Below are 25,515 nucleotides of genomic sequence, written 5' to 3' on the forward strand. Positions count from 1 at the left end.
AACAGTTGTCAGCAGTTAAAACAAGTTTCAGTTCTAAACTGTTACCAGATTATCTCCAGTTACTGCTCCTCCGTATTAAACAAGTTATAATTCTCCATTTCTGGGTGTGTCCATTACAGATGATGCCTCTCTCTGCATTTGTTCATAATTCTTACTGTGCCGTTACATAAAAAGTCAAATGCTGAAACCAATTTCATTCTAAGTGTTGCTAGTTGCAATAACAATAAAAAGAAGTGTATAGTCACTGAATATAAATGACTGAATAGTAGTATGGTGGTTAAAGTCACAGCCTCGTAAATCTGGGAAACTGAGTTTAGCTGTTGGCTTAGGCATTACTTGAAATTTGTGTATTTCCAGCATGTCTGAGCAGGTTTTCTGTGAGTAGTTCTGTTATCCAACATATTTGTTAGTCAAACATTAGAATTTGAGAATATTAGAACAGGGCATTCAGCCCAACAAGCTTGTCAGTCCTAATAACATAATTTCTCAATAATAACATTAAGTTAAGCTTTGTACAGTATCTTTCATACTACATGGCAACGTATTCCAAGTGTCAATGGGTTCTTATGTGTGAAGAAAAACTTTCTATCTTGTGTGCAAAATTTACTCAACAAATGTCCATCTGTGTCTCCCTATTCTTGATGAATTATCCATCCATCCATTATCCAACCCACTATATCCTAACTACAGGGTCACGGGGCTCTGCTGGAGCCAATCCCAGCCAACACAGGGTGCAAGGCAGGAAACAAACCCCGGGCAGGGCGCCTGCCCACTGCATTTGGTGAATTATGTTTTTTAATATATATCTTTATTATATAAAAAAATTATGGGACGAGATGAGACTTTTTATCCTGGGACGAGACAAGACTTTTTCAGAGAGATAATTTCAAGTCCCGCAAGATGAGACTTTGTGCCAAGAGATTTAACCACACCTGGGGCCGGAAACAAAATACAAAGAGTAGAAGATAAAGTAGAACATCATAAAGAGGTTCAAACACGTTGACGCGATGCACATGCAGAGCAGGTTAGAGATAATGAAAGTACTAAAATTCGATAGTCTCAAAAAAATGATAGTAGAGATCGCATTAGCACAAACAAAAATGAAATTATTACTCTGAGAAATAACAAAACAGCGAAAAAGAGATCAAATATATGGACATAGCAGAAGTGTGTAGATATTGTTTGGCTTTAAAGTTTAAGTCGGAGACTTATAGATTGTCTAATTCGTGTTGCCATTAGGGAAAAGTAGTGTTTCTTCCCAATGAAGAGGCATATCTGCGAGAAATAAAAGATTTGTTATTTGGTGAAAGTGAAATCCACAAACACTACAGGCAAAATATCCGAATCTACAATAATCTGTTCGCGTTCGCATCATTCAATGCTCAAAACATAGATTTACACGATTCAGAACCATGCGCTATGAGAATCATGGTCCCGCAACAATTAAAGCTACTACAAATTTAATTTCATAGAAACCAGAATTCAGTCAGGTTTATATTTATGATCACAGAGAAGCGATGCAACATAGAATCGAAAGAGTTAAACAATCGGACGTATTAGGAATTCTACAGCCAATAATGGATACAAATCCATACGTCCAAAAGTATTGCACTTTACAAGAAATTCATCTGAAAAACACGAACAAAGAAGTTTTCTTGGATTTCTATATGCATCCGAAAGATCACACTCGCATATATAATAAACCAACATGTGACGAATTGTCAGCAATAATAGTTTTGAAAGACGGAGATATCAAAGACAGAGTTGATATTCGTGTTTATCCAAAAGCACAGCACGGATTGGGATCCGGGAAATGACTAGCGTGTAGGGCCCGCACAGGTGTTGGCGTGTGAAGCGAGCAGGGGCAATGCCCCCTAGTTTAAAATATAAGTATTTTAATAGTCTCCATGTGGGTGCGAGTGTTCAAGTTCCAATGCTGCTGGGATCAGCAAGAGCTACCTATGACATTTGAATGGTAAATAAAACAAAATACAGAGGAGTAAAGGAATGAAAGTTTATCACCCATAGTATGACTAGGATTTCTATATACAAGTGAGCACTTTTTCCATGTAAAGTTATTTTTCATTTTGACAATCACTAAATGCGAAGTGTGTTTTAAAAGCAAAGCTAGCCACCAAAACAAATGCATTTTGTTAAGTTTAATTTCTGAATGGCACCTGGGTTAGCTCTGGAAAAATGGAAGCAGATTTCAAACTCTCCTGAGGTTTCCCCCCGAAGTGTTGGCTTTGCTTCTGTGATGGAAATGAGACATTTTGGATTTATGATGCCCAGCAGTTTGCTGTACTAAGACCCACACTTGACCAGCCATTTATCTGCAATTCAATGAGCTACTGCTGTGCCGAGTTTTGCACTTCTCAGCAGTGCAGCCTAATGAAGGAAGGAAGGACTGATGAAAATCAATTTAATGCTTATGCTCTGTATCTGAAGCACCTTTGAGGAAGAACTACATGAACAAGGCAAACACAGCTACTTATTGTGGTAAAAAGCAGAGCACTTTGTCTATATGTTTCAGTTTTTGCTCTTGGTGTATGACTACTTCTCAGAAAATGTGTCAGTGGTGCTGAAACATCCAGTTCAACAGATCTGTTTTTCTTCAAGGGAGTACAAACTGGGTGGAATCTGATCACATTTCAAAAACACATTGACCAAAGAGCCAGACATGCAAATCAATCACATGTTCTGGTTAACAAATTTAACTCCTTAAGAGAAACACATATTGTCCAAGTCTATATTTTATCACACAGTGTGTCAACAAAGCCCAGTGAAGTGATGACCAGTAAAACAGGGAGGCCTCTGCTGTATGCCTTCCATGGAAAGATGACTAAAGCAGACACAACAACGTATTACTGTATTAGCTAATAAAGGAAGTTTAATGAACTGAATTGTCTCCTCTCATCTGTCTAACATTTATGTTCTAGTACAGTGAAAGGCAACCTTTTTCGAGTTGCGGCGCACTAAGTCCAAAAATTGTCTTTCGCGGCGCACCTGAGGGACTGCCCATAAATAAAGTCGTGACGACACAATCGATGGACAATCGCCAATAAAAACTGTTAATTTTACAAGTTTGAAAGACATTTTACTAATAAAGGAATCAAAGGATAAATGTTAAATTTAATTCATGTGAACGTTGAGATTGTTTTTCAGCACATATGAGATTGATGCGAGGATCAATTTTCGAAAGACAGACGCGCATTTCCTTGCCGATCATTTGAAGTCTCTCGCGTTTCGTAGACTTCATTTCCGTAAGTGTTCCGTTACCTGTTATTCCAACATACATTTTTTTAAAACATTATCTTTTTAATCAACCAAAAGTTCAAAATCACTAGCAATTTAAAATATTTTACAAAAGTTTTCGCGGCGCCCCTAGAAAATTCCACGGTGCACCGGTTGCCCGACAATGTTCAAGAACCAGGCTCCAGGCAAACAACAATATAACAAAACATGCACATAATTTGGACATTGGCAGAGACTGGGATACCCAGAAAAAAAATATAACTGACACAAGGAAGAAGTTAAGCTGAAGATAAGAATTGACCAGTCCAGAAAATAAACAATTTTCTTTGTGGGCTGTGTGCCATCAAGGACATCTTCCAGCATAAATAAAACTCTGTTCCTCGGTATTAGGATAAAGGTGCTAAAAAGTCACGGATCTTGTTTGCTGGAATGTGAGAATGGAGTGTGCTGGACTAAGCAAGGCAGAAGATGTCATGACCTTCTTCAGCATGTACAGTGGTGTGTGAAAATGTGACTAAGGAAGAAGCTAGAAAACCACTCTGCACCCTTACAGCAAGTGTAAAGAAGCTGCAGCTCTCCAGCTCTCGTTTCTGCATGTCACTTTCACAGTACTTTGCCCACCTGTAAAATCAGATTCTGACATTATATGTGCATTCATGCTAATCAGCCAAGCCCGCAGTCATTTTTCCTTAAAAAAAAACTGAATAATTGTCCAAAACCACTGACAACTAAAACATTTCCCTTATTTTTTTTATGATTTTCGATATGTTTTTTTTAATTAGTTCTCAAAATTGAACGATTTCCAGAAAATGCCACCAGTGCAAATGGCTCTTTGTCTTTTATTTAGCTTTGAAAGATGAGTCCACGATCCTGCATATAAATAGTAGCAGTGCAAGTGGCAGTGATTGATGTGTAATAGAGCATGTCATTACCTGTCAGTTCAGATCCATCACACGCACAGCGCCAAGTGTCTGTCCAAGAGGACTGTGTTCTTGTGTGTGTGGTTAGCAGAATATTACTTCTCCTGATGTCACATGAAGGCAAGCAGATGCCTGACACACATACACAGGAAGTCCAATACAGCGCTCACATGATTGGAATTTCCTGTGTATGGATCCAACCAGCCTGTTGTACAGAAAGATAAACCTAATTTCAATTGTCTATCTTTGTGATTTCAGCAGTGCAGTTTGTTTTACTGAAAAAGTCTTGCAAGGCAGATTGATTAAATATTGATTTAATTCATTTTAATTTAGGAATGTTCATGCTAAACCCTAAAATACTGTATGTCGAGGTGAACCATCAGTTCAGGAATTTTTTTGGAGAGCATGAGGACCCCTGCCTCTGATTCAGGGGGTGGTTTTAACCCCATGTCGAGATGTAATGTTAGATGCTAAATGACATGTAAGCACGTTAGCACACAATAATGGCATCACTGAACAAATTAAAAGATTGAAATCTCCAGTGGTTAAGGCTGAGGTGAATTTGTCAAGTCCTCAGAGAATGTAATGGCAAGTATAAAGGGGCCTTCTAAAGTTTTAAGGGACAGCAAATACATCCTGTGAAAGAGGGTCAGCTGTTCTGCTGATAGCTCACCTCTGTTAAAAGCACACTTAAAGTGCTAATGTTCATGCATAATGTGCACTTTTTTAGAAGACTACATGACTTTTTACTGATCAGTTGATTGACTGCATTTAATCTGGGACCTTTGCCACAATCTATCTATCATACTCTGACATAATACTGAGGCCTGCTTAAGCCTGCGTCACACTGCACTCTTTATCATGTCTTCATTTATATAATCTGAGCGAGTCATGGACAGTCAGAGTGCACATTTGTAATTATCACTCATATGCTGTAATATCCCCCAACAACTTAGCCAAACTGCTGTACAAGAAACCAAGATGACAAAATCAACCAGGTTAGATTTGGTCTTAACTTTTGGACGGATTTCCTGTGTTTGCAAGAGTTGACAACCAACGAGCACTCAGCTGGAAGTACAATCCATACAATGTTTCTGCAAGGAGAGAAGGACATTGGGTGTTTTTAACCGTGCTTGCCTGTCTGATATGTGATTTCTGTTGTACCACATCCAAAAAAGATGGACCAAGATTGTGGTTTAACTCACCACATCTGGCAAACATTCGTCCAGCCACCTGTACTGTAGCTAGCAAATCAATTGACTTTCAAAATATGGTAAGCTTGCAATACTTTGGAAATTTGAATCTGCACTAAGAAGTCATGGGTCATGAGGGCAAGTAATCTGTCTTCCCCCATGATTCCTAGGTGTGTAATCTGACATCCTTAAGGCAGTTGCAGTGGTTAAATGTGACATTCTCTTCAAGACTTATGAAATAATTCATGAAACTTACTGAATCAGAAGAGCATTTAGATTTATCTCAGGGATCATTAAATATCTTTAAATTTAATTTGTTAGAGAATGGTCAGGATTGATTTCACTTTTAAAGTAAGAAAAAAAGCTCCAACCAGAATTTTGCTTTTAGCACCCTCTAAATCTAAACAGTCACACTAATCCTTTTCACACATGCAAGCCACCTCAAGACTTTTGAAGCAAAGATGTTTGTGTGATCAAAGTTTAGAGTTGCAGGAAGCACAATCCAGCAATCTTTCTGGTGTGGCCACCAGGGGCCACTCCAGCTCCCCAAACACCCAACACAGACAGGCTCTGGACACAAGAATAAAATGAACAACAGTTATTATTGTGTGAAATTCTTCCCAAAGAGTTTCCCAGAGCACAACCACAAGTTACAAAACACCAAGGAACGCAGCACTCTGCAAGCCTTTGTCTTCTTTGTCTTTGTCTTTATCTCAGCTGGTCAATGCCTCCTCCACTCCTCTCCGGAAGCTTCATCCTCCTTCCTCTTATCTCTGGCTCGACTCAAGTGTGGCAGGCAGCTCATTTTAGTTTACCCTCAGAAGTACTTCCAGTGTTCCAAAACTGTAGCTCCAAAACTGTGGTTGCAGAATCCCATGACTTTTCCCCTGAAGTTTCTTCTATAAATCTTGCAGATATTTCCATTTCTACCTTCACAAGTTTTCATCGTTGCCCAGTGTCTGGGAATTTTTTGCCATGAATTTGTGCACATTTGGCTGTCTCTGTGTGCTTTTAATATTAGATTGTACAAGGGTGAATAACAATGAATCACTTCACGACTGTTCCTCGAATGAGCCCATGGTTTCTTGTTTGGTGCATACATAAGTGACACGCACATGCACACACAGGACCATGCAGTCACAAAATTCTGGAAGCACGCAGATATATAGCCATATTTTTACTGTTTACTACACTCATATTCCGTGTTATTAAAAAAATATGATAAATGATTACTTTGATGTGCAGGCCCAAGCACCCAAGTGCAGAGCTTTCAAAAAGTGAGTGAACTGGATAATGTGCTGCAGTGGGCCGAGAATGCAGCTTTACAAATTGCTCAAAACAATTAAAGGAACACTTTGAAAACACATCAGATCTCAACAAGAAAAAAATCATGCTGGATATCTATACTGATATGGACTGGCAGGCTAGTCCATTTTTCCAAAATTTCATTGCAGCAACTCAAAATCGTACTCAGTAGTTTGTATGGCCCCCACATGCTTGTATGCATACCTGACATTCTCCTAATGAGATGACTGATGGAGTCCTGGGGGATCTCCTTCCAGATCTGGACCAGGGCATCACTGAGCTCCTGGACAGTCTGAAGTGCAACCTGGCGGTGTTGGATGTTCTGAAACAAAATGTCCCAGAGGTGTTCTATTGGATTGAAGTCAGATGAGTGTGGGGGAAGGTCAATGGTATCAATTCCTTCATCCTCCAGGAACTGCCTGCATACTCTCACCACATAAGGCTGGACATTGTCGTGCACCATGAGGAGTACAGGACGCACTGCACCAACATAGGGTTTGACAAGGATTTCATCTTTATACCTAATGGCAGTCAAGGTGCCATTGTCTAGTCTGTAGAGGTCTGTGCGTCCCTCCATGGATATGCCTCCCCAAACCATCACTGACTCTCCACCAAACCAGTCATGCTGAAAGATGTTACAGGCAGCATAACGTTCTTCACTGCTTCTCCAGACCCTGTCACGTCTGTCACATTTGCTTAGGGTGAACCTGCTCTCATCTATGAAAAGCATAGGGTGCATGAGGTGGACCTGCCAATTCTGGCATTCTATGACAAATGCCAATCGAGCTCCATGGTACCAGGCAGTGAACACAGGGCCCACTAGAGGACGTCGGACCCTTATGGCCACCGTCATGAAGTCTGTTTCTGATTGTTTGGTCAGAGACATTTACACCAGTTGCTTGCTGGAGGTCATTTTGTAGGGCTCTGGCAGTGCTCATCCTGTTCCTCCTTGCCCAAGGAGCAGATGCTGGTCCTGCTGATGGGTTAAGGACCTTCTACGGACCTGCCCAGCTCTCCTAGAGTAACTGCCTGTCTCCTGGAATCTCCTCCATGCCCTTGAGACTGTGCAGGGAGACACAGCAAACCTTCTGGTAATGCCACGTATTGATGTGCCATCCTGGAGAAGTTGGACTACCTGTGCAACCTCTGTAGGGTTCAGGTATCGCCTCATGCTACCAGTAGTGACACTGACTGTAGACCATTGTCGGGCAACCGGTGCGCCGTGGAAATTTCTTGGGGCGCCGCGAAAACTTTTATAAAATATTTAAAATTGCTAGTGATTTTGAACTTTTGGTTGATTAAAAAGATAATGTTTAAAAAATATATTTTACTGTATGTTGGAAAAACAGATAACGGAACACTTACGGAAATGAAGTCTAAGAAACGCGAGAGACTTCAAATGATCGACAAGGAAATGCGCGTCTGTCTTTCGAAAACATCCTCGCATCAATCTCATATGTGCTGAAAAACAATCTCAACGTTCACATTAATTAAATTTAAGATTCATCTTTGATTCCTTTATTAATAAAATGTCTTTCAAACTTGTAAAATGAACAGTTTTTATTGGCGATTGTCCATAGATTGTGTTGTCACGACCTTATTTATGGGCAGTCCCTCAGGTGCGCCGCGAAAGAAAATTTTTGGACGTAGTGCGCCGCAACTCGAAAAAGGTTGCCTTTCACTGCTGTAGACAAATGCAAAACTAGCGAAAAAACTGTACGAAAAGATGAGGAGGGAAAAATGTCAGTGGCCTCCCTCCACCTGTTAAACAATTCCTGTTTAGGGGGTCGTCTCATTGTTGCCCCCTAGTGCACCTGTTGTTAATTTCAGTAACACCAAAGCAGCTGAAACTGATTTACAACCCCTTCTGCTACTTAACTGACCAGATCAATATCTCAGATGTTTCAATGACTTGATGCTATACTCTGATTAAAACGTGTTCCTCTAATTTTTGAGCAGTATATTATCTATTGTCATAGGTTCATAGGGTCAGTATTGTTACATAAACAGAGTATGGTGAAATTCTTACTTGCATATGCTAACAAACAGGCAACACGATGACAACATCAATAATACTCACTTACCTTGAAACTTCTGTCTTTCCTCTCTGAAATAACTACCTTACCTTAAAATCAGAATTATTCATTTATTAATGCTCAAATGACAACTATTCTTATATGTTGTAATCATTTTTGTTATTGAGCATATACAAACTGTCAGATTCATAACAACAATAAATTCAATACTCACATCAGAAAATCAGACTTGCTTATTTTTAATGTAATCTGCCATGGATATGGCAATAAAGAGTATGGCTGCAATTGAATACGGTTATGCCTGTTAATTTCACATTGCATAATAATTGAATTGCAGAGCAGCAGACGGCAAATGATATGATATTAAAGGGATCAGAAAGTATTGCAACAAACTACTGCACTGGTCAGCAGAGCATGGATGAGGGCCAGCGACCCAACAACTGCCAGTTACTATTTTTCCTTTCAAAGGTCAGCAAGAGGATGGAAAACCAAAAGGTTTCTCTATTTGTTAATTTCATGTAAGAACATCAATGTCATTATGATCGGTTTGGATAGATGGAGTGATCAAACTAGACTGATTTTTTTGTATTTGTTTTTTGAGAGGAACTACTATTTTTTTTATTGCAATAGGCAAAAGAATAGTTGAAATACAAGAAGAAGTCTGTTTCACGTGAAGAAAATAATTTCTTCAAAACAAAAACACTAACCAGAATTCATAGTTAAAAATAACAAAAAACAAGAATCACAACCATCATTTTTTTAAACAGCTTTTGTTTTTTATTTGTTCAAAGGCATCAATAAGTATCACCTGGAAACAAATGTTGTTGCTATAAACATCATCACTCTGTATAAAAAAACCCAAATATGTCAAATAGCAAAGCAATGATGACACTGCAACAATTGTGACTCGGTTTTCAGCAAGAGCTTGGAATATCTACATAGGAAAAAAATACTAGGACATAAAGAAGTTAAAAGGAATGGACAGGGATATATTCAAAGACAGGCAGTAAGAGGCAGTAAGTCATGAAGTCATAAACATATTTAAAAAGCTAATCTTCAAAGCCTAATACGTAAATCTGAAATGCAGTCAGAAAAACACAAAGTTTCCTTGGTTGCGCCTTTAAGCTACCTTCTGTTATGGAGTTTCACATTTATTTTGGTTTTCACATTATAGCTAATCGGGGAGCACGGTGGCGCAGTGGGTCGCTTCCCAGGTCCTCCCTGCGTGAGGTTTGCATGTTCTCCCCGTGTCTGCGTGGGTTTCTTTCAGGTGCCCCAGTTTCCTCCTACAGTCCAAAGACATGCAGGTTAGGTGTATTGGTGATCCTAAATTGTCCCTAGTGTGTGCATGGTGTGTATGTGTGTGTGTGTGCTCTGCAGTATGCTGGCGCCCTGCCCATGTTTGTTTCCTGCCTTGCACCCTGTGTTGGCTAGGATTGGCTCCAGCAGACCCCCGTGACCCTGTAGTTAGGATATAGCAGGTTGGATAATGGATGGGTGGATTATAGCTAATTCTTATAGTTATATTTTTAATGTTTCTGTACCACCATTTGTGTTTGGAGTCTCTGTCACAGACACAGTCGTTTCAAGCATTTTGTTTTTGACAGGGATACACCCAGTTGCTAGCATGTGTGGCCATTAGCCATTATAACTATGCCACATAGTCAGTCCAACTTTGTTGATACAATTGTAAAAAAACGTGTACAGTAGATTGTTCAAATAACTGCTCCTATTTTCAGTTTACTTTATTTCAGGGTGTTTATTTTATTATGTTTTATTTATTATTTTGTGATATTTGTCAATGTAAATGTTTAATGAAAAACAAAATTTCAAATGAAAGAAATTAAGTATTTTTTAATAATTTTGTAATTGTTCCTTCTGTTAATCTTAGTCTGTATACTGCGCCCAAGTGGGGACCTCCTGACGCTGTGTTTGTCCAGCTCACTGAGCACCTAAGCCTAATATGGGCCAAGCAAGCCTCAGGCATTAGCTTACTTCCATGACCTACAGTATGTGCTTTAGCTCCCTTTGTGAATTTTGGTTTCAGGTTTGTGATTTTTTTTATTTTATTTTTTCTTGGGTATTGGAACTTTTGCCTTATATAATATATTTAATATTTACAATTTTTAAACGATTACTACTTTTTTTAACAGATATTGTATTAGTCTTGGTGTTTTTATAGTACGTTCGTCTGTTGTGTTCATTTGATACAAATTTCTTGAGTTAACAAATCATTCAAGGGTTTGTTATTTTAGGCCAGGGGTTTAGCAGATTTCTTCTTCCTTTTTTGTGATCTTTCTGCAGTATGTGGGCCTCAGGCCTTTCCTGACGGATTTAGGCTTTCTTTGTTTTGATAGGTCCTAAATCACAACAAAGTTTAGGAAATTAGTCTTTGATTTTGTTTTAAAAATTGCATTTTGGTGGTTTATTTTGCGGTGGGCTGGCGCCCTGCCCGGGATTGGTTCCTGCCTTTATGCCATGTGTTGGCTGGGACTGGCTCCAGCAGACCCCCATGACCCTGTGTTCGGATTCAACGTGTTGGAAAATGGATGGATGGTTTCTTTTTTTTTTTTGTTTTTACCCTGGTCCACTTATGAATTACTCTTTTATCTCCTGGCAGAACACCTTCTATGCTAACAAGAAAAATAGAGATTTAAGAGTTAAAAAGGGATTAAAACTAGGACACTAAACCAGACATCAACATCTTAATTACTAGTTCTGGGACAGTTTGAAAGTTGCTGTGGGAAGGATATTAAAGGCGATTTAAGCCTGACGCCCTATAAGTTTAGTCTGAACGTGAGTAGGGCAAGTGTTCAATTGGTGAAAGGTAGAAAACCCTGGCTAGAGACAGTAAGAACCTGAACAATGGCAGTGATCCAGACCAGTTCAGATTGACTCAGAGAGGTAGTGCATTTTGTTATTTTCTTTTAACTTGCATTATACTTTTGAATGTCTCCTGAACTTAACACTTCATTGTTTGTATTTCCACAATAAATGTGCCACCTTTGTAAACCTTGGCCTCCTTGTTAATATTTTAAATGCAGTGGCCCACTACAAGAGTTAATGTTTTAATTGTTATAAAGGTGATGATCACATTAACGCTCAAAATATAGAGATATTAGGATTATCAGTTAGATTATTCTATTTTTATTTTGTAAAAGCAACCATTTTTTTCCATTGTCTGAGGATTGATGAGCTAAGCTTGTAATAAATGTTGCCTTAATTGGTATTCACAATTGATTTAGAACAATTCTCTAATAACACACATCCTGCACTTAGCATCTGCAAGAGAAGGCATTGTGTAAAACTTCTGAGTCTATAACAGTTTCTTTTTTTTCTTCTCCTACAGTTAATTTTGATCATTTTCAAATTTTGCGAGCAATTGGGAAAGGAAGTTTTGGCAAGGTAATAACTCTTGCTTATACAGCAATAATTTTAGAGACATAATGGAATGGAAATCTTGCTTTACAGTCATCTCACTGATGTCCTCCACATTTCTGACAGGTTTGCATAGTGCAGAAAAAAGACACAAAGAAAATGTATGCCATGAAATACATGAACAAGCAGAAGTGCATAGAACGCAATGAAGTGAGGAATGTCCTGAAGGAGCTGCAAATCATGCAAAGCCTGGAACACCCTTATCTGGTCAACCTATGGTAAGAGTTGAGTTTCAATTTATTGTTATCTAGCACCCGTCTCTAAAGGCAACCTCAGAACACATCGAAATGCAGAGATACACAACACATATAATATCAATCTATCCGCCCAGTATCGATACACAATTTGTCCAGTATGGGAATTCAGAGCTCATCCCAGCAACATCAGGTACAAGATAAGGAATCCATTCTACACTGTACAGTAGTCTATCACAGGGCACACTCAAAAGGGCATCCTTGGTTCAGTAATTAACCCAATGGAAATGTGTTTGGGGTATTTGAGGAAAAAAAAAAAACAGTTATCTGAGTAAAACTCACAAAAAACTAGAAAGGACAAAAACACTCCACACAGACATGAATAATAAAGTGAAAGAGGCCACATATGCGAGCATATGTATGTGCAAAAAGATGTTAAAACTGTAAAAGGATTATATTTTTTTCTTCATTATCATTCCTAATGGCTGAACACAGGAAACAAAAATTAAAATAGCATAGGATATCACATTTAAGTAACCATTACAATGGAATTCTTACTTGTGTGTCTACAGACTAGTGACAGTAGCATGACAGGTCAGAAAAAAAATAAATGTAACAGTGAACAGTAAATACAATATCATATGAGACAAACCAAAACGGGTATGTTCGTGCAGTTTTTATTTATTTATTTATTTATTTATCTATCAAGCACCTTTAAACAACTTTCATTGACCAAAGTGCTGTACAACTAAAAGACAAAAGGTTAGCAGGTACTACACAGCGCATATATACTCAATATACATTGCACACTACTATACTAAACCAATCAATAAAATCAAAACAAAATAAGTAATAATAATAATAATATTAATAAATAAGATGAAACCAACTACATAAAATCAAGAGGAATTAAATGCACATGAAAACAGATGTGTCTTAAGCAGGGTTTTAAAATGATTAAGATTCTGGGCCGCTCTCAACTGCAAGGGTAGGCTGTTCCACAAACTGGGGGCTATTACCGAAAATGCTCTGCCTCCTCTGGTTTTAAGCTTTATTCTGGGGATATGGAGTAACTGAAGATCAGAGGATCGCAAAGGTTCTGACAGAAGAATACGGAACAAGAAGCTCCGACAAGTAGACAGGTGCCAAGTCATTTAAGCTTTTAAAAACAAGCTGTAATATTTTAAACTGGATCCTGAAATGAACAGGAAGCCAGTGAAGGGAGGCCAATATTGGTGTTATATGGTCACGCTTTTTCTTCCCTGTCAGAAGGCGGGCAGCTGCATTTTGAACGGCTTGCAGCCTCTGAATTTGTGCCTGACTGAGACCTATGTATAATGAGTTACAGTAGTCAAGGTGTGATGTAACGAAAGCATGAATTACTGTCTCAAACTGTTCATGGGGAATGTAGTGCTTGACTTTACAAAGTAGTCTAAGTTGAAAAAAGCTGGACCTTACAACTGCGCTGATCTGTTTATCCAACTTAAAAGCAGAGTCAAACATTACCCCCAAATTTCTGGCAGACTGATGAGAAAAAGATGCCAGAGATCCAATAACACTGTCATACCCACCGAGGACATTGGACTTTCCAAAAGCAATAATTTCAGTTTTGCTTTTGTTCAGACTGAGAAAGTTTATCTCCATCCATGTTTGAACATCTCGGAGACAGTTCAACAAGGTCTGAATAGCTGGGTGACTATTTGCTGGAATAGATAGATAGATTTGAAGATCATCAGCAAAGCAGTGGAAGGCGATTTTATGCTTTCTAAAAATAGACCCCAATGGAAGCATGTACAATGAAAAGAGGATTGGCCCCAAAATGGAACCCTGGGGTATCCCACAGCCAAGAGAAGACACTGAAGGTGAGTACTTCCCTAAATGGACTGAGAAACTCCTGCCTGACAAATAAGATTGGAACCATTTAAGAACAGAACCTTTAATTCCAACACATATCTCAAGGCGTGATAGCAAGATACTATGGTCTACTGTATCAAACGCTGCAGTCAGATCCAATAAAACCAGAATGGCAGAATTACCAGAGTCAGCAGCTAAAAGCAAATCGTTAAGCACTCTTAGGAGGGCAGTTTCAGTGCTGTGTCGTGACTTAAAACCAGACTGAAATTTTTCAGAAATGTTAAAATCAAGCAATTAATGAGTGAATGATTAATAGCTTTATGAGCTATTAGTAAAAAATCATTGTGGTGCAATGATAGCTAAAATATGACCAGCTGGCAGTGAAGAAGGGGAGAGGAAAACCAAAACTCCACTTGACATAGTTCTAAACTCCTTAGACCCATGGTTCTTAATCAGTCTACCCTATGCCAATTGACTGGCCACTCACCCCATCCCTGGGAATTGTGCTATGTAAGGTACTGCTTTTTATTATGGTATGACACCAAGTCTATTATCATTAATAGCACGGTCTCCCAGACTCGGTGATATCCTGTTCTACAGTATATACAAGTATTGGACCTCATCACAATATCATGAAGAAAATCAGAACATGATTTGGTTTACTAAAAAGGCAGTTGCTCGTGGTATTTAATTGTCTTGATAACTACCCGACATTTTGCACTACAAGCAGTAACACCAACAGCACACATAACTGCACTCTATGCTGAACACAGGCTCTTCAGACTCGATGAAAATGCTGAGTCCAATGAGAAATCCCTGACATTGACAGGCACATCATTTGAATTTTTGGGGAACCTGTAGATACAGACAATGTTTCCTACAGCAGATTTATTTACTGTATATACCATATATTATAAAACTAGACATTTTGAGATTGCAACCTAGAGCATTGTCATTAATAAGTTCAAAAGGGTAATGAAGTCTAATAGTCTAATAATCCACAGATAGCTTTTTAAGTCATGAGAAGTGGCGTTTCTGCGTTAAGGACCAGTGGGACAAAATAAGTAATACGCTCTCCTCAGTAATTTAACCTCTTGTTAAAATGTTCAACAACCTTCAGCTATGTCTTCTTCAGCAACTTCTTTATACTTTTTTTGTCATCTTTCTACATACTCAGCAGCTGCTTTTATGGCTCTACTGTCTCTATGTCTTCTACTGCCTGAGAGACATGTCCCTCTCAGGTCCAGGCCATGCACATTAAATTTTACTCAATGGAATTACTTTTCTAGAAAAATACTGCTTCTCGCAGTATGCAAAACTATCCTTGAGCTGGTTATTGGAAGCCTGTTCCCAGCTGAGGGGCTGGATTAACTCACCCTGCTGAGTTTTCTATACCCTTGATGTGCGTTTGCACCATGCATGTGAAGCTGAACACTGCAGCTTAGTGAAGGAGCTTAAATGTCATTGCCTGTATTAAAATGACGACTGGCTGTTGCTGCTTTTTTTTACATTGCACATTTAAAGTAAAAAAAATCACTATCAGGATTACATCATTCACAAGACATTAGGCTACATCTTGATTTGTATCCACCCCTAGGAGGACTGTGCTAAATTGTGAATAGGTAACAAGGAAGCCTATATGTACTTCTTCTACCTTGTTAGAAAAGAGCCACCAGTAAGGTGTTTATTTTTCAAAGATGCACAAAGTCCTGTTGTAGAAAGAACAGGAAAAAAAAAACACTTCTAAAATTGTTTGACAGCTTTGTGCAATCCAGTAAGGACCTGGCCATATGGTAGTTAGTGCTGCTCCTAGGTGTGCAGGGATCACTTCAAGCTGTGTAGTGTGTGAGGTCTGCACGTTCTTTCCATGTTATTGAGTTATGTCCTTTTCACCTCAAAGCAGTTTGATTCTTAACTTAAGATGTTGCTGTTACAATTTAGTCAACTCAAAGTCAACATATTTTATAGGCTGTGTGTGATTACGAGGCTCTCCATTTATTTATCATTTAAACCCATACTGCTGTATTTTGTCAGATGATGACAATTTCAGAGGGCATCACAATGATCTGATAACAACAACATTTATTTATATAGCACATTTTCATACAAAAAAATGTAGCTCAAAGTGCTTTACAAAATGAAGAATAGAAAAATAAAAGACACAGTAGGAAAATAAAATAAGTCAACATTAATTAACATAGAATAAGTAAGGTCCGATGGCCAGGGAGGACAGAAAAAACACAAAAAAAACTCCAGACGGCTGAAGAAAAAAATAAAATCTGCAGGGGTTCCAGACCACGAGACCACCCAGTTCCTTCTGGGCATTCTACCTAACATAAATGAAACAGTCCTGTTTATAGTTAGGGTTCTCACGGAAGGATTTGATGATGATGGTCACGTAGACTTCTGGCTTTCAGTCCATCAAAGTTGGAGCATCATGTTGCTTTGAGTAGGTGTTGGTGGCGCAGGCCGCCACCACAAAGAAACCAGAAAAAAAACAGAAGAGAGAGTAGGGGTCAGTACGGATTTTAGAGCCACCATGAATAGTTATTATGATGAATTGAACATACAGAGTATCAGGATTAAGTTAAAGTGAAGTTATAAGAAGGCCATGTTAAAGTAATGTGTTTTCAGCAGTGTTTTAAAGTGCTCTACTGTATTTGCCTGGCGAATTCCTATTGGCAGGCTATTCCAGATTTTAGGTGCATAACAGCAGAAGGCCGCCTCACCACTTCTTTTAAGTTTTGCTCTTGGAATTCGAAGGAGACACTCATTTGAAGATCTAAGGTTACGATTTGGAATATAACGTGTCAGGCATTCCGATATATAAGATGGAGCGAGATTATTTAAGGCTTTATAAACCATAAGCAGTATTTTAAAGTCAATCCTGAATGACACAGGCAACCAGTGTAGTGACATCAAAACTGGAGAAATGTGTTCGGATTTTCTTTTCCCAGTTAGGATTCTAGCAGCTGCATTCTGCGCTCGTTGCAAGTGATTTATGTCTTTTTTGGGTAGTCCTGAGAGGAGTGCGTTACAGTAATCTAGTCTACTGAAAACAAAAGCGTGAATTAATTTCTCAGCATCTTTCAATGATATAAGAGGTCTAACTTTTGCTATGTTTCTTAAGTGAAAAAATGCATTCCTAGTGATCTGATGAATATGTGATTTAAAATTCAGGTTACAGTCAACAGTTACCCCTAAATTTTTTACTTCCGTCTTAACTTTTAATCCTAATGCATCAAGTTTATTTCTGATAACCTCATTGAATCCATTATTGCCAATCACTAAAATTTCAGTTTTCTCTTTATTTAGTTTGAGAAAATTACTATTCATCCATTCAGAAATACAAGTAAGACATTGTGTTAGTGAATCGAGAGAGTCGGTGTCATCAGGTGCTATTGATAAGTACAACTATGTGGCATCAGCATAACTGTGGTAACTCACGTTGTGCCCTGAGATAATCTGACCTAATGGAAGCACGTAGATTGAAAAGAGCAGGTGACCCAGAATAGAGCCTTGTGGAACACCATATCGGATATCATGTGTCTTTGAGTTGTAATTACCACAACTAACAAAGAATTTTCTCCCTGCCAGGTAGGATTCAAACCAATTTAAGACTCTGCCAGAGAGGCCCACCCATTGACTAAGACGATTTCTAAGAATATTGTGATCAATGGTGTCAAATGCAGCACTCAGATCGAGGAGGATGAGAACAGATAAATGGCCTCTGTCTGCATTTTCCACCTTACTATTTACATTATTCTCGCTATTATAGTTGGCACTATAAGCGGACTGATTGCTTAGAATGTTTGTAAGTTTTAAAGCTGCCGATGAGTCAAAGAAGCGTTTTTTAACAATATGCTTCTCTTGAATGCTTTCTAGAATTATTTCTATATTAAATGTCTTGATGTCAATCAAGACAGACCAGACACTAGAAACCATTTGTTTGATTGATTTATTTTGTCACGTGAAAGGTATGTGAACTTGCATGTTTCACTAGTCACTATCAAAATAGGGAGAGATATAATTAGTTACGTACATGGCCGGCACTTGTTCACAGTCCAACCTGGGCTACAGCCCAGGGTCCCACAGGCTACAGGGTCCCTGAAATTATTCAAGATGTCTAAAAAAAAATTGGGCTTGAGCATCAGTAGGCTTTGTGCCCTAGGAACCAAGTTACCAAAACTACTCTATAACATTTCATTAATTAGTTAACGCTCTGATTCTGATCTTTCTGATCATACAATAAGTAATTACGATAGCAAATGACAAGAAGAATTCATAATTACCATATTTATGTGTGTACTACACGCAAATTTTTTCCTGAAAATTAGCATTAAAAAATCAGTTGTGCGTCATACACGAGGAAATGTAATTCTGTAATGTTTACTTCTGTTTGGGCTCGCACGCTCACTTGCTCGCGCACTCGCGCTCTCTCTCGCTCACTTGCTCACGCTCTCTCTCACTCGCACACTCGCGCCCTCTCTCTGTCTCCCTCGCTTGTTCGCGCGCTCTCTCTCTCTCTCTCTCTCACTTGCTTGCGCTCTCGCGCTCTCTCTAAAAGCTTCCTATACAATCACAATGCGTGTCATACACGGGGCAAAACGATTTTCCCGATTTTCCTTGTAAAAATTAGGGTGCGCGTTTTACACGAGGGCGCGTGGTACACGAGTAAATACGATAATTGCAGAATTATGATATTTGAAGGTTCATCTAGACATCTACCTCTTTCTCTTGCACTATTTGTCTCAAGTTTCAAGATTGGTATTTTTCCATCCAGTTGTTTTCACTCTAGACCGTTCTCAAGAAACTGTGACACACAGATACACAGACACACACAGACACATATCTGTCATCGAGATATTTATGTTTTCTGTATCAGGGGACCCTGATACCCTGATCTCCCACAGCCAGGTGATACGTGGATGTCCCCTTGGCTTGGTCCACTCATTCAACACAAAGTCAATCCAGCGGTACCCAAGGATTCTTCGAACAGAGACAGTACCGAAGGAGTCCAGTCTTCGTCTCAGGTCACTGGATAGCGTCCATGTCTTGCAACCTTATAACAAGACAGGAAGAATCAGGACTCTAAAGACTTGGACCTTTGTCCTTTTACATAGATTTCGGGAGCTCCATACACCCCATTCCAGCGACCTCATGACTCCCCCGTACTCTCCCAATCCGTCTACTGACTTCATAGGAAGAGTCACCAGAGACATGAATGTCATTGCTGAGGTAAGTAAACTTCTCGACAAGGTCGACACTCTCTCTGCAGACAGACACACTGCTGATGGCTGTGCCTAAAACGTCATTAAAGGCCAGGATCTTGGTTTTTATCCAGGACATTTGCAAGCCCAGACACTCAGATTCCTTGCTCAGTCTCTCAAGAGCCCCGATCAGAGCTTCCATTGACTCTGCGAAGATCACAGCATCATCAGCAAAGTCAACATCAGTGAATCTTTCTACACTAACAGATGCTCCACAGTCACTGGACCCCACCACCTTGCCCAACACTCAGCCCATGCAAGCACTGAACAGAGTAGGAACAAGAACTTCTGTTTGGAAGCAGAATATTTCAAACAATCATTAAGTCAAACAATGCAGTATTTAATTTTAGTCTAAATAAATGTATCCTTGTTACTAATTTTATACCATGTTTTCATCTATGATCTGATGTCTGTTTCATCCAATAAAGTTATACAGACAAAGTTCTGGCTTCATTCTACTGCTCAAGTTAATTGATTTTGTTTTAAATACAGAGCAGAAATGCACTGACTTATAAACAATCCTGGTTTTAGAGGTGAATTTACTGTATGAATAGGACATATCCAGGTACTTTTTCTATTAGATCAGACCCATGCTGTTAGTCAACGTATCTCCAGTGTACCTGCTGTGTAATGGATGTTGCCCACAGACTTTCACACCAAGCTGTCACTTTCCATTGCCATCAACCTGAAGTGTAACTGAAAGGGCAGAAAGAGTTGTTTCATTTTACAAGTCAGCCTTAGAATCACACTGGTATAAAAAATGGGCTTAATTCTCTTAGGAAAGCCATTGATTACTTAGAGATGCTCCGAGGAACAGCTTTAACACAACGATTGCTCTGCTAGTAAAATCCTTTGGACACTAAGTAACTTTTTGTTTAGAGTAACAGCTGTGGAAGAAGAGGTCAGAGGTTCCAAAGAAACTTTAAGAGAACATCTACACACATCATAGTCTTTCTAAACTGTATTTTATCTTCCCAGGGTGCAAGAGACTATACAATATGTAGACTATGGACAATATGTAGCTAACATGGAGTATTCACTAATTTTCACACTTTGCTTTATTAGCTTGACCTGCAATGGACATAGGGAAAACATTCCTGTTTTCTTTTTTTTTTTTTTACTCAAGATTCAAGTATGCAACCTTGACAAAATCTAAATGGAACCTTTTTTAACGTTCATTTCCCACATAAGATATGATTTCTGGGCAGGCTGATGACTAAATTCTATTTCTCCTTCTGTCTCCCAATGTATTCCATGTATCCTCTGTGATAGGCTGATGTTGCAAAACTGGAAAGATTATCTTCAGTAGCTAAACTGTCACTTGCCATAGTCTAAGCACTAATTAACAAGAACTTTTCTTTTGGTGTCTGAAGCAAAACCATCTAGCCAGCATGATTTATATCATTATGAAGTACATGAATTAAATCATTACATTTTTAGCATACACATTTTTCGGTGTAGTTAGGATTATTCACAAAGGCACTACAACTCTGACAAATCAGAATCCTGCAGTTTTATTTTTTTATTCATTTTTTAAAGAAGCAAACATGCTAACAAACAAAACCCTAATAAGTGAAAAGAAAATATAAAGTGTAATAATATGTTCCAAAGACACTTCATGAAATCATCAATCAAACCCCATCAAAAAAAGATAGTGACATGGTAACTGAGCCCATTCTAAAATGGATTTTTATACAGCATACAAAAGAAAATAAGATAAAAAGATTGAACGCAGGCTGAGCCTCAGGTTTTGTAAATTCGTATGAAGCAAAAGTTTGAAAAAAATATTTTTTATGATAAGAAAGATGAAACAAATATCTCCAATAAAAAGATAAGAGAAAGAGATAAAAGGAGAGAACAGTTCAAATTGATAAAACCGTAGCACCATCTTTTCATGCTGCAGTGAGGGTAAGTAACATGCAGGCCATGTACAGGCCCTATGACTATGTCCATGGCCATTTACTCGATAAGACTTCATAATTATGGCTGATACACATTACTGAACCATAGCTGTTCTTTGCTGAATTCTATAAGAAAGTAAACGTTATAATAACTTTACGGTGGTAGCCTCCAACACCATTTCAATAAAGTCATTCATGTTGTGAATTCACATTATTCAGGTTGCAGAAATTATGCACTGCTGAATAGATTTGAACCCTGTGCCCATGTCTGTGTGGTTTTCTTCTGGGCACCTAGTTTTCCACCCACATCCCTAAAAGACCTGCATGTTAAATGAGCTGGCAATTTCAAATTGGTCCTGTATGAATGCATGCGTTGGTGTGTGTGAGTGGGTGCTATGATGGACTGGCGCCCAGCCTAGGGCTGTTTCGTGTTTTGTACCCAGTGCTGCAAGGACAGGCTCTAGCCTTTTTGACTCTTTATTATATTAGGTGGGTATGAGAATGTTATTTATGTTTGCAACAGAACTGTGGGTGTCAAGTTAACACTTCAAGTGTATATACTATATGCAAAGGCTCTTTTCATATATTACTTCTAAGACGTACTTTGATACCATAAGAGTTAGTTCATTTACCACCGGTGGTTTTGTGGTGTTGTTTATGTAGTACAGGGTCACGGAGATTATATGACGGCAGCACTGCAATTAAAGATGGAATCAGTCCTCATCAGGATGTTGATCCATACTCATGCACACACACAAACTCATGTACTGATGCCAATATATCAATCAGCACCTCTTATTCCTGTGGATCAAAATGAGTTACCAGTAGAAAGTGACACTAATAAAGGGGCAGCCTGAAAAACCAAAATAGAACTAAGAAACTTGGATATCCACCATGACACACTGATGTGCATATTTTAGGGTTGAACAAGGCGCAAAGGTATGACTGCAGTATTTTGTATATGTGCTGAAAATTTCAACTCACTGCAACAGATTTCATCACTGGACCTCTTGATTTTTGGTACTTCTAATTATGCTCACCATTTAGGTGTAGATATGACCTCTGAGTGACAATGGAAGGCTTGGACAGTTAGGAGAGCAATTACTGATTTTGGTAAAATGAGAAATAACCAATTATCTAAAATGTTTTTGAAAAATATTAAGCCAGTCTGCAAAAATCTTAGTAACAAAGTACTGTAAATGCAAATCATTAATAAAAGTGCTGCAGTTTGTCTGATGTCTTTAAAACACTAGTGAAGAAACAAAGGTTCTATGTTTATGAGAGTATAGTTTCTATTTGTATACGCTGTAAACCAGCATATTTTAAAAAAAAACAGTGATGACAGAATTTTGACAGGACACTTTCATTTGTCATTTCTAAATATTGGAATATACTGTACACTTGAAATTGACTGATGTCTCTTCCAGAGCATGTTCTAGACTTGCACCTGACGTGTCATGGCAGCACAGTGATTAATGCTGCCTTACAGCTCCTGGGACTTCAATTTGATTCTCAGCCTGGTCGTGTGGCTCTTTTGTCCATGTAGGTTGTATTTATGTGCACTGCCTTAATGAGCAATTGTAGTTAATAATTCATATCCTTTAGTTACGATACAGCTCATTGGTACTGGTCCTCAATAAAACTTCCAGGTTTCAGGTCAAGGTGAAAGAAACTGTTAATATTCCAATATGAGAAATAATTTGTACATTATGCTTAAATGACTAAAATGTTTTGTGCAGAGAAAATAAACATAAGATTCACGAAATCAGCCATTTTAGTGTGAAGAAGACAGAACTGAGTACAAGGTGGAATCTGTCACACTCAATTTGGATTTGCCAATTTCTTAACAAACATGTCAGAGTACTTGGAGGAAAACCCATGCAAACATGCTGAAAATGTAAAGAAACCATATCTACAAAAATGGGTGTGGGATTCAAACAGGATACAAGGCAACAGCACCAAACACTGCACCATTATGCCAATATTAAATAATATAGATTTAGAAAGTATTTAGATTCCATCACTTTCTGCACATTTTATTGTGCTATAGATTATATTTTAAAGTGATTAATTTAATACTTTTGCCCATCAATCTATATTCAATAACCCATAATGACAAAGTGAAAACTGATTTACAAAAAGATTTGCACATTTATTAAAAAGTAACAACTGAAATTTCTCATTCATGTAAGTATTCAGACCCTTTGGCAGCGATTACAATGTCAAGTCTTTTTGGGTAAGTTACTGTAAGCTTTTCATACCTGGATTTAGGCAGTGTATTTCATTCTTCCTGGCAAATCCTCTCAAGCTCCATTACATTGGTTGGGAAGCATCTTTAAACTGCCATCTTCAGGTTTCTCCACAGATGTTCTATGGAGTTTAAGCCTTGGAGTTGGCTGGGTCACTCAAGGACAGTTAGAGATGTATGGAAGCCACTCCAGCATTGCCGTGACTGTATGCTTTGAGTCATTGTTCTGCTGAAAGGTGAATCATCACCCTAGCCTGAGGTTGCAAGCAGGTTATCTTCAAGGACCTCTTTGTATTTGGCTGTTTAATCCTTCCCTCAATTCTGAATAGCCTCACCATTACATGCTACTAAAAAGCACCCCTATAGTTTGAAGCTGCCACCAACACACTTCATCATACGGATGGTATTAGGCAGGTGAAGAGCAGTTCATGGTCTTCACAAGGCATACTGCTTGGAGTTCTTTCTAAAGAGTTCAATTTTTGTCTCATAAGACCACAGAGTCATTTTCCTCATGCCAGCAGAGTCCATTTGGCAAACTCCAAGCAGGCTGTCATACAGTGGTGTGAAAAACTATTTGCCCCCTTCCTGATTTCTTATTCTTTTGCATGTTTGTCACACAAAATGTTTTTGATCATCAAACACATTTAACTATTAGTCAAATATAACACAAGTAAACACAAAATGCAGTTTTTAAATGATGGTTTTTATTATTTAGGGAAAAAAAAAATCCAAACCTACATTGGCCCTGTGTGAAAAAGTAATTGCCCCCTTGTTAAAAAATCACCTAACTGTGGTGTATCACACCTGAGTTCAATTTCCGTAGCCACCCCCAGGCCTGATTACTGCCACACCTGTTTCAATCAAGAAATCACTTAAATAGGAGCTGCCTGACACAGAGAAGTAGACCAAAAGCACCTCAAAAGCTAGACATCATGCCAAGATCCAAAGAAATTCAGGAACAAATGAGAACAGAAGTAATTGAGATCTATCAGTCTGGTAAAGGTTATAAAGCCATTTCTAAAGTTTTGGGACTCCAGCGAACCACAGTGAGAGCCATTATCCACAAATGGCAAAAACATGGAACAGTGGTGAACCTTCCCAGGAGTGGCCGCCAACCAAAATTACCCCAAAGCGCAGAGGCGACTCATCCGAGAGGTCACAAAAGACCCCAGGACAACGTCTAAAGAACTGCAGGCCTCACTTGCCTCAATTAAGGTCAGTGTTCACAACTCCACCATAAGAAAGAGACTGGGCAAAACGGCCTGCATGGCAGATTTCCAAGACGCAAACCACTGTTAAGCAAAAGAACACTAGGGCTCGTCTCAATTTTGCTAAGAAACATCTCAATGATTGCCAAGACTTTTGGGAAAATACCTTGTGGACTGATGAGACAAAAGTTGAACTTTTGGAAGGCAAATGTCCCGTTACATCTGGCGTAAAAGGAACACAGCATTTCAGAAAAAGAACATCATACCAACAGTAAAATATGGTGGTGGTAGTGTGATGGTCTGGGGTTGTTTTGCTGCTTCAGGACCTGGAAGGCTTGCTGTGATAGATGAAACCATGAATTCTACTGTCTACCAAAAATCCTGAAGGAGAATGTCCGGCCATCTGTTCGTCAACTCAAGCTGAAGCGATCTTGGGTGCTGCAACAGGACAATGACCCAAAACACACCAGCAAATCCACCTCTGAATGGCTGAAGAAAAACAAAATGAAGACTTTGGAGTGGCCTAGTCAAAGTCCTGACCTGAATCCAATTGAGATGCTATGGCATGACCTTAAAAAGGCGGTTCATGCTAGAAAACCCTCAAATAAAGCTGAATTACAACAATTCTGCAAAGATGAGTGGGCTAAAATTCCTCCAGAGCGCTGTAAAAGACTCATTGCAAGTTATCGCAAA

At 38.7% G+C, this 25,515-nt stretch overlaps 2 protein-coding genes across 5 annotated transcripts in view; one reads left to right on the top strand and one right to left on the bottom strand.

Annotated features, from left to right (window-relative positions):
- The window catches only part of zmp:0000001268 (CYTL1 domain-containing protein), a 173,489-nt gene that overhangs the window by 58,269 nt on the left and 89,705 nt on the right, over positions 1 to 25,515 (bottom strand). The window lies entirely within an intron of this gene.
- Positions 1 to 25,515, top strand: part of stk32a (serine/threonine kinase 32A) — a 161,287-nt gene that overhangs the window by 31,664 nt on the left and 104,108 nt on the right. For all 3 annotated transcript variants that reach the window (XM_039774521.1, XM_039774520.1, XM_039774522.1), the window contains exons 3-4: positions 12,059 to 12,114; positions 12,214 to 12,365. In XM_039774521.1, coding sequence (XP_039630455.1) covers positions 12,059 to 12,114; positions 12,214 to 12,365 — 208 coding nt within the window. The remainder of the gene's footprint in view (positions 1 to 12,058; positions 12,115 to 12,213; positions 12,366 to 25,515) is intronic.

The sequence above is a fragment of the Polypterus senegalus genome, chromosome 13, assembly GCF_016835505.1.
Source record: "Polypterus senegalus isolate Bchr_013 chromosome 13, ASM1683550v1, whole genome shotgun sequence".
Classification (NCBI taxonomy): domain Eukaryota; kingdom Metazoa; phylum Chordata; class Cladistia; order Polypteriformes; family Polypteridae; genus Polypterus; species Polypterus senegalus.